Source organism: Engystomops pustulosus, chromosome 2, assembly GCF_040894005.1.
Source record: "Engystomops pustulosus chromosome 2, aEngPut4.maternal, whole genome shotgun sequence".
Classification (NCBI taxonomy): Eukaryota; Metazoa; Chordata; class Amphibia; order Anura; family Leptodactylidae; genus Engystomops; species Engystomops pustulosus.
In genome coordinates this window covers 180,883,612-180,894,410 of record NC_092412.1, presented here as the reverse complement: position 1 = coordinate 180,894,410, position 10,799 = coordinate 180,883,612, and the positions used below count along the sequence as shown (strand labels likewise).

At 39.1% G+C, this 10,799-nt stretch overlaps 1 protein-coding gene across 1 annotated transcript in view; it reads left to right on the top strand.

Annotated features, from left to right (window-relative positions):
* Positions 1-732: 732 nt before the first annotated feature.
* CD34 (CD34 molecule) overlaps positions 733-10,799 on the top strand; it is a 50,449-nt gene continuing 40,382 nt past the window's right edge. Inside the window, exon 1 of the mRNA XM_072137478.1 lies at positions 733-929. Coding sequence (XP_071993579.1) covers positions 854-929 — 76 coding nt within the window. The 5' untranslated portion in view covers positions 733-853. The remainder of the gene's footprint in view (positions 930-10,799) is intronic.

Sequence of the window (10,799 nt, the reverse complement as noted above, 5' to 3'; positions counted from 1 at the left end):
ATCATTTTGTCTTGCTTTACAGACATTACATCAAAGTTGGATCTGCCTGTAGTGTGTATTTTCACTTTAATTTTATGGGTCACTCCAAATTCAGGAATCCATTGGTTAATAAATTTGATTTCCGACAATGATTCTTTGGTGACTTTATTTTTTTGAGCGATGTATATAAATATATATGTATATATATATACGACTGTGCATGTTACCATAGATCAGTTTTTGTTTTAAGAGGGTTGAGTTGTAATACCTGCTCCATTTGTACAGATGAGTTCTGTGTATCAATGTACTGTATATTCCTGAAAACAATCATTAATTCTGTGGATACCAAAAGGGGTGAGGGCACTTGGAAATCTGTACTCTTGAAAAAGATAAACCAAAAATATTTTTTACACAACATTAGTTAACAAAAAATGAAGGGTTGATTTTAAACAATGAGCATTGTGTTTCAGTAGAATGGATTCTGTAATGGATTCGTATTCCATGTGATTTTATTATGTGTGAATTATCAGACATTTAAACTATTTGACTGTTCTAGAATATAAACTAAGTTTTTGTAAGAATATAAGAAATAGCATCTTGAATCCTGCAGCAATATTTTCTAGTGTGTGTTTTGGTTGAAGAAGTAGTAGATTTCCTTTCATGAAAGGTTAATCCTCCCCCTACTTTACGTAATAGCATTGAAGGGGGGCACATAAACATATCATATGAAACATAGGACCTTTGTAACTCCACCTCACTTGTGCTTGAGGCTGGAGCACACCACTCTCTTTCTCTCTGTGCAGCTCTGACCTTACAGGGCACTGCAACCCAGGACCTTGTTCTCTGTGCTGTACTACTACTGACAGACAAAAAGATGCTTTCCTGTAATCTTACACCCTGGACAAGAGGACAAATCCTGCTCGCTGTATTGAGCCTCCTGACTGTGCTTGGTGAGTACAAATACAAGGAGAAAATAAGATGTAGAAGAGTTGATAAGTGCTCCCCTGCATCTAGTGCATAAGAAGCAATAAAATGACTTTGTAAACATAGTAAAAATGAGACAAATGTTTTACTTACCTACGTTTATTCTTTCTGATTTTGTCACTTACAGTCGAAAAGTATATTATATCTCAGTTAAATCAAGTTATGGTGTGTTTTATACTATTAAAACCAATGGATTATACAATTGCTTTGTTTATACAGTTTACACAATATCTCTGAGGCACCATAGAGCCAGTAAGGCATATTTGTGTAGAATGTTGATTAAAATATACCTGGAAAAGCTGGTGAATAAACTGTATGTTGAATAAAAAGTTGACTAAAGTATTCAATGAGGATCTCTTGCCCTTTGTTTACCAAGTGGCAGCTTGTTTCATTGTCTTCATTGCAGAAGTGGCTATGTTTGAATGTAGCTGTATTCTTGATCTTTAGGGGTTGTAAAAATGTCAAGCAATTGGCTCTTTCTGTAAACCCCACACATGTCATAGAAGGCACATACCTATACGACCCCCTCTCTACTTTGATAAAGCAAAATACAATGATGACTACACGCCATAAAGAGGTCTAGACATGTGACTTAATAAGTGTTTTTTTTATTATATTACCACCTAACCTCCTATTTTCTTCTACTCACCACCTCTTAGCAAAAATCACCCCCTTATCCAGTCCAGTTTTCGTTAATGGCTCTTGTTGTGAACTTAGTATCTCAGTGGGCATATTATTATACAAATGCTGTATGCTGAATATTTGTATGAAGTACAATACATCTGCTCTTCCATGGGGGCCCACTAAACCCAGGAACCTCTTCCCCTGTGGGCCAGTATATTATACATACTTTGTCATCTTTTTTCAATTCTGTTTTCTGTGATTTCCCCAAAGAGGTCTGACTACATGGGTAACAAATGTAGTCTAGAACATCTCTGTGGCATGTTTTCTATATCTGTTCTTAAGGCTGACACTTCACAGCATGGTTCTCTTTAAAGAATATCTGTCAGATTATTATGTGGCCATATGGAGGGGCAACATAATAAAGACATATCTGTACTTAAAAAAAAAAGCCTATGGCATAGTAGTTTGGAGTTTGTACTATTTGTTTAGTAACACCAAGGAGGCTAATACAGGGTTCAATATATGCAGAAGGGAAGTGGTCCTTTCCCCACTTCACAGGATGTTTATTGTGAACTTTAAGACTATTCTACAAGCCAAAAGCACAACATTTTGCTCTGTTTAGCTAATAGATACAGTATGCTGCCTTTAAATTACAATGTAAAGTCTCCATGTTTGTAGTCTCCATGTGGTAGACCTTTGAATATTATGGGGAAATGTATTATCAGTTTAAGTTGGCTTTTTGCATTAAAAAGTTTCCAAAAAGCTGCATTTTGGTTTTTGCAATTTTTATCATCAAAAGTTGCATGGGCTTTGTGACACCACTTTGACATACGAAACCATTGGGACAAATTTATTAATCTGTTAAAATGTATGGGGCCACATAAGGACAGATTTAAAGGAAATTTACCATCAAAATCAAGCTTGGATAAACCAGGGACACTTACTTATAGATCCAGGCACCATGACTCTGGTAATCTTATATTTGTTATTCATGGCCTCCTTCCTTCTAAAATCCACTTTGTAAATTATGCTAATGAACCTGAAGGGTCGTTATCAGAGCCCCTAAAAGGTACAAATTCACAGGCTTTTGTAGTGACTTCTTCTGCTGTAGTGACATTTCAGACACAGGGAGGGGGTAAGAGCTAAATGAGCTAAAATAGGGTGAGGCAAAAGCCTGTGAAGCTACAGCACGTGGGGGACACGGTAACACATCCAGCAGCCCTATAGCATAATTTTAAAAGTTGATTGTAGAAGGAAGGAGACCATTGATAACATATATAATAAGATTACCACAGTCACAGTGCCTAGATCTATGAGTAAGTATGAAAAAGTCCAAAAAAAATGTCACTCCTGTCCCCCCGGGTTTATGTGAAGAAATAAAAACCTGGTGAGCTGTTCGTGACTTTTTAGCAACTTTATTTTTAAAATATCAGAAACGCACAAAAAAAAATGCACAGCATGAGCCAACTTTATCAAGTGGTCGCGAAGAACCTAATCTAATGATAATTTCCCCCTATGAGAGTTCTTTATCTTGAAAATTTATAAATATAAATGGATGCCTATATCTTGGACTCTACAGGAGCTAGCACCAGGAGCTAGTTCTGACATCCTGTTAAAGAAGAGGATGAAAAAAGAAAATCTATGTTTCCCTCCCAGCTTGACAACAGATGGCAGTTTTCATTATCACATGACTTTGGAGGAGATTTTTTTTTTCATATAAAAATAGAGATCTCACGTAAAGGGGAATTCATGAAAGAATGGCAGTTTTTGTGTGGTAAAGGTAGGTGACTGGTTCCCTTTAACAGTTGCATTTATAACTAATTATTGTGTAGCACATGTGGAAGGACATGTGTGAACACTGCCCAGTCTCAAACATCTCTCAAGGCCACTGTAAAGACAAGAAACACCCTTCCTGTTCAGTGTTTTTAATAAGCTGCTTTGACATTACTCTACAAATGTGTAAATGAATTTGAGAAAGTGCCAGAGCTGGAGAGAAAAAAATCCACACTGGAACAGAACCCACCACTTGCAACTAATTTAAATTCACTTTGAAGTTAAAGAAACTTAAAACAAGTTTGGCATTAGTGGTGTCTCCACTGATGAAATATTGCGGCTTTGAAGAAGTCTTGGCGCTTAATAATATAACATATGTTGACCTTTGAGTAATAGATAATAATATTCTGATAATCAGACAGTTTTGCACCCCATTCGTTGACATCCAGTCTGCAATAAATGTAACTACCGTATTTTTCGGACTATAAGACGCTTCTTACTATAGGACGCACACCAGATTTAGGCTACCAAAAAAAGGAAAAATATATTTTACACCAATTAAAATATCCCTGTTGGTCGCACACACAGACATACATTTACACACACAGGTCTGCATCATCCATAGTTACACACTCAGCTCTGCATCATCCATAGTTACACACTCTGCTCTGCATCATCCATAGTTACACACTCTGCTCTGCATCATCCATACAGTTACACACACACAGCTCTGCATCATCCATCCAAATACACACACACAGCTCACCTATACACACACATACTTCCCCCTTTCCCTTTCTTCTTACCCTGTCCCAGTATCAGACCTGTGGTGATGTAAGAAGCATGTGATCAGTCACATGATTCTGACATCACCGCAGGTCCTGTACCTGTAGGACACCGGAGAGAGCAGTGTAGAGGCTCCTCTCTGGGTGATTGGATGCAGCTCTGTATCAGGGCATCACCCGATCTCCATTACAGCGGTCAGGAGGGTCTGGCAGTGCTGGATCCTCCTGACCTCCGGTCTATAAGACGCAGGCACTTTTTAGCAAGATTTTTTCTTGCTAAAAAGTGCATCTTATAGTCCAAGAAATACGGTATCTGAAATATAAAGAAGGATTATTTATGCGGAAAAGTTAAATTTTACCCACCTTGCTTTAATATATAATATATAAAGTAGGATTATACCCAAGACCAACATATTTCACTACCTAAAGTCATTGTGGGGAATTCCATAAATCCTGCACACCATAATTCTAAAATATGAAACTAAACATTTTTGGGCATTTTGAACCACTCCTATTTTGAAAATTAAGTAAAGAGTGGGTTTTGTCAAAATGTAGGAGGCAAAATGTTTCAATCTGTGGAGGCCCCCTAGTTAAGCATCAATGACTATAAGACTCCACACGCCTACACAGCGGCCTTAATTGTCAGCCTTCGTAAGGAGACCTTTTACTTTGGGACCCCTACTAAGCAGATATTGCTGAAAACATAACTGTATGCATTATGTATTCTTAAACAAGCACAGGTAAAGCCTTCATTTGAAGCTCATTTTTCATTTCATCCCTTAACTATGCATCTATACCATTGATGGTGAACCTTTTAGAGCCTGAGTGCCCAAACTTCAACCAAAATCCACTTATTTATTGCAAAGTGCCAGCACAGCAATTTAAGCAGTAATTTATTTCTCCTTGTTCTTTGACAACTTTCAGTCGTTCAGCCTCCTAAGGACACCAACACAGTTGCCTATCATTGTAGGAAGATTCTTTGAGTTCTGCTGGTGAACTTCATGCTGGGGTGATGGCCTGGATGCCCACAGAGAGGGCTCAGAGTGCCGCCTCTGGCACCAGTGCCTTAGGTTCGCCACCACTGATCTATACTATATAAAAGCCAAAGCAGAATGGCTTTCTAGAAACACCTCTTGCAAATTCAACTGAGGATCCCCTCCCTGCCATCTTGCCCTACTTTACTTCCACAATTGCCTTGTACTGTATGTTCTTGTGATTACTGTGGCAATTTTTACTTGAGAGCAGGCATTCCTTGGGCATATATGGGCAACTGAAATAGTTCCACCCTTCCAGCCTGACTCATCTCAGGCAAAGATAACAAACCAACTTGCACTGATAAGAAATCATGATAATGTTAAAATATAATTTGGACACCAGGGAGAGGCCAAAACCCCAACACGTATTTAGATCTTAGGCTTCTTCTGGGGGTAGGCAGAGGCTAAACAGGGAGTGTCAATTAAGATGCCTGTATTTTGGATTCTATAGTAGAACTGTGGTTCTGATATCGGATTAAAGAAAAGAATATCTTATTTAAAATCACATCAGGCATGTGGTTCTATTAATCAAATATGTTTGACCATCCAAGGCATGAATGTCAACAATACTGCCTTTTCAGATGAGTAGATTGTCACAGTGTTACATAGTGTCACACTTTCCATGGTGACTTCTATATAGAAGACTTTTTATCTGATGTATTATATTTGTTTTAAAGGATGCAGTTTTAATAGTGCTTTTTATCTTGTTGTTGATATGTTTTGGAAGGTTTGTAGTAATGTGACAAATGAGCACTGGAGCTTGACACACCTAGTGTGACCCGTCTCACATTCCTTTGTCTTATCTGTGACGATTCAGACCACTTCAATGTCTGATGAGAGAGGGTACCAGGCCAAAGTGATGTCATTCTTCAGATTGATTTCCTATGTTTATTCCTGCGTGCCTTTGAACACACTTCACCCATATCCTGTCTGGCACTGAGTGAAAAGGGGACATATTTTATCAGTTGTTTCCAAAGGCCAGAAGGTCCCACCCTTCTGGTTCCTTCCACATGTCATACTTGAAGTCTCTATGACTAATTTAGAACTGATTCCCAGGTTGCTGCTATTGTGGGACAATGATGTCTATTTTAAATCTTCCTTTTACAATCCCAGTTTTCCATGAGTAACATACTGTGTCTTTTATATATACCGAGTACCTTGTCTGTTAGTCTATGTTGTTGTGAAAAGTTCTTCCTGCGGAGTAGGATATTAAAAATTAAAGTCCCTATGTAGTAGAAGTGGTATGCCGATTGAATACCATGCAAAACATAATGTAAATAAACTGACAAGCTGTATCTACAAGTACTCACACTTGAAAACTCCCACTCCAAATGGAATGGACCTTAAAACTAATAGATAACACTCCCTCTGTGCAAACTGCCTGAAATCCATCACAAAACAACATTCCACTTTATAGGTGATGTAAATGCAGATTTGATGCCGAGGTTCTTCTTCTGCCTCCCTTATTCTTAAAGGATAGGATCCCCTCAAAGCAGGAGTTGTACTATGGTCTTAGCATAAGCTAACTGGGGTGTGTGTCTACAGAGATGTCTCATTATAAGGGAACCTGTGACCATGAAAAATTAAACTGGGTAAGATTCAGTAATTGTCAAAGATAGCAAAACTCAAGTTCATTGTCAATAAGGCTTATTTTCTAAGGGTCCTGAGCCGCACTTTCATCGGATTTTCCAACATTTTCGGAAATCCTGCGGCTGTGACAGGTATTTAGCAAGGTTTTGTGTTGCATTGTGTTCGGATTTTGTCGCGGCTGCCTTGCGACAGAAATCGGGTGGGGTGGGGCGTCGGACAATCCGACAGATTTGGACTGAGTGAGGGATTTAAAATTCAAATTGTGTCGCAATCCAATGTACTTACATACACTCGGAAGAAAAAGGTGAACTCCGGTGGACCTGTGCGGGGAAGCGACATATGCAGGATATCGGGCAGACAATCTTGAATCGCAGCAGTGTGCATTCTCGTCCGACATTGTGTTTGATGTGAACTCCTCCGGACAGGTAAGTAAATATGCCCCAATGTGTTGTCCATGTACTGAAGTGCAGAAATTCTTAGATAAAATAGATTTATTCTTAGGAAAAGTAGATTTTGGGAAGGTACTGTTTATTTCTCCAGGTCGAATGACATCCTGACAAGGGAGGAAGACAATGTGAAATAATAAGGAAAAACAAGTAAAATATACAAATGAATAAATGAATACATATAATTTCTGCACTTCAGTTCATGGGCAATGCAGCAACACCTGGCTTTTACAGTTTCATATTAGGATCCAGGTGATGCAGTAGCCTTACACCATAGGCCAGTGATGGCGAAACTTTTAGAGACAAAGTGCCCAAGCTGCAAACCAAAATCCACTTAATTACCGAGAAGTGCCAACATGGCATTTTAAGCTGCAACCTATTGCTACCAGTTCTTCCACATCATTCAATCGTATCGGCTCCTGAGGCCACCAATACAGTTGAAAGAAGGTGGACAAATTCAGACTCTCATTGTATCTTCTCTCCAGAGTCTCTCTATGTAGGAAAATTGATGGGTCCAGCAGGAGGACCTCCAAAGATAATGCACGTCTGTCAACACCTGGGGCGATGGCCTGAGTGCCCACAGAAAGGGCTCTGAGTGTCACCTCTGGCACCCGTGCCATAGGTTCACCACTACTGCCATAGGCAATTCCACCTATGGTTGAAACTTATCTGGTTGTGCTTACCCTAAGCTTGATCAAGGTGAGAAGCAACAAACTAACACCCCCACCAAGTGCTTATCTTTTTCACAAACTGTGAAAATAAAAGGCAACATTTTATAGAACAGAGGGAGCTTATCAGATTGATATAAAGCTTAATTCATTGTAACTTTTACTGATTGGCTGTCTTTAAAGGTGGTAGTGGCATGAAATCACTTACTAATTTAATGGGTAATTCAAGTAGAAAAAAAGGATTTGAGGCAAGAATTCTAATGACAACTTGTTTTGTGCTATAATGGTAATATATGGTGACCATTGCTGTACATAGTTTAGCATAGACATTCAGATCTGTGGTAGTAGTGTATAATATTTACTGTGTGTAAATACACTCACCGGCCACTTTATTAGGTACACCATGCTAGTAACGAGTTGGACCCCCTTTTGCCTTCAGAACTGCCTCAATTCCTCGTGGCATAGATTCAACATGGTGCTGTAAGCATTCCTCAGAGATTTTGGTCCATATTGACATGATGGCATCACACAGTTGCCGCAGATGCCATGATGCGAATCTCCCGTTCCACCACATCCCAAAGATGCTCTATTGGACTGAGATCTGGTGACTGTAGAGGCCATTTGAGTACAGTGAACTCATTGTCATGTTCAAGAAACCAGTCTGAGATGATTCCACCTTTATGACATGGGGCATTATCCTGCTGAAAGTAGCCATCAGATGTTGGGTACATTGTGGTCATAAAGGGAGGGACATGGTCAGCAACAATACTCAGGTAGGCTGTGGCGTTGCAACGACGCTCAATTGGTACCAAGGGGCCCAAAGAGTGCCAGGAAAATATTCCCCACACCATGACACCACCAGCCTGAAACATTGATACAAGGCAGGATGGATCCATGCTTTCATGTTGTTGATGCCAAATTCTGACCCTACTATCCGAATGTCGCAGCAGAAATCGAGACTCATCAGACCAGGCAACGTTTTTCCAATCTTCTACTGTCCAATTTCCATGAGCTTGTGCAAATTGTAGCCTCAGTTTCCTGTTCTTAGCTGAAAGGAGTGGCACCCGTTGTGGTCTTCTGCTGCTGCAGCCCATCTGCCTTAAAGTTCAACTGTGCATTCAGAGATTTTCTTCTGCCTACCTTGGTTGTAACGGGTGGCAATTTGAGTCACTGTTGCCTTTCTATCAGCTCGAACCAGTCTGCCCATTCTCCTCTGACCTCTGGCATCAACAAGGCATTTCCGCCCACAGAACTGCTGCTCACTGGATGTTTTTTCTTTTTCGGACCATTCTCTGTAAACCCTAGAGATGGTTGTGCGTGAAAATCCCAGTAGATCAGCAGTTTCTGAAATACTCAGACCAGTCCTTCTGGCACCAACAACCATGCCACGTTCAAAGGCACTCAAATCACCTTTCTTCCCCATACTGATGCTCGGTTTAAACTGCAGGAGATTGTCTTGACCATGTCTACATGCCTAAATGCACTGAGTTGCCGCCATGTGATTGGCTGATTAGAAATTAAGTGTTAACGAGCAGTTGGACAGGTGTACCTAATAAAGTGGCCGGTGAGTGTAAGTGTTAGCTTTAGTGGTAGATATATGAAACTGTGTGAGCGGCAGGCACTTTTTACTGATATTCAAGTGTATGTTTTTATTTACAGGTATTTGTGCACATTCATTTTCCGTCTATGCTTATTCAGTTAATATTTGTGTGAATGACTTTCAGTGTATTGTATGACCCTTCATACAGTTTTAATAAAACTAATTAAGGCCTAGATGGTTGATCATAGACTGACTATTCTAATGTGGACCTGAACCTTAGATAGCTGTTGTCTAAACACTAACTTGGTCACCAACTATTCCTAACATGTCTTCCATACACACTTAGCATACATGTGTTCTTAACAGCCAGAGATTTATAAGGTGCTGCTAGAAACCTCTGGCAGCAACTTATCTCACTAAAAAGAGGATTTGGCATATTCTAATTCAATATTGCCAATTCAATCTTTTTTTTTCTTGAGAAAGTAAGTCATTGCCTGATTGATCCCCTTTTTCCTTGTTCAGGACACATATATTACCCATCAGAGTCAAATATGCATATGCACTGGAGATTCAGGCATTTGGCCAATACCAATGTAAAATATATTGCTGGCTTAACAGTATGTGCCTTTCTTGGAACTTAAATCCGAGGATAACAAAGTATGCTACAATCAGGAGTCATGGACTAAAGTGCATTTTTTTTGCATAAACAGTTTAACAACAATATATAAGAAAATGAGATAGCTATTCTACATTTAAGGTTGCCACACTGTGCTATCAGCCTTTTAGCTTGCATTTCTTTATTTTCTTAAGACTGGAATCCCGCATATGGTATAAATAGAATGGATTATTCAAACATCCATTAGTCATGCCATAAAGCTGAGTGACAGGTGTTGTTTCATCAAACATTTTCTGAAATATTAGACAATGAGAAAACACAAACGAAAGCCTGAACCAATTAAAAAGAAAATCTTTAATAAAACTGAGATTCTTTAGGTCGCAGGACTCACCTTTGAACAGTATTCGGGACCATTTACATAAACTGCTAATCTAATCAAATATGTAAATATTAATTAAATACATTAAAAGCAAATAATTATAAAAATGTTTTGATTGCTGCCTTAATACGGTCTTACAAATGCCTGATTACAACAGATCGGAAATACTAAAATGTGGTTAAAAGTTTATGATGCCACCCCTAACTTCTACCATTAAACTTCTTTGAGTTAACTTTCTTCCATATTGATACCCTAGAAACCCTGTAGCTGGATACAAGAAATGTTTAGCATGCGAGCATAGTTTTATAAGGGATACCTACGCTAAATAAACACATCACCCTTTCATGGGTGGGCTACAGGATATTAAACTTTAAACAAGTT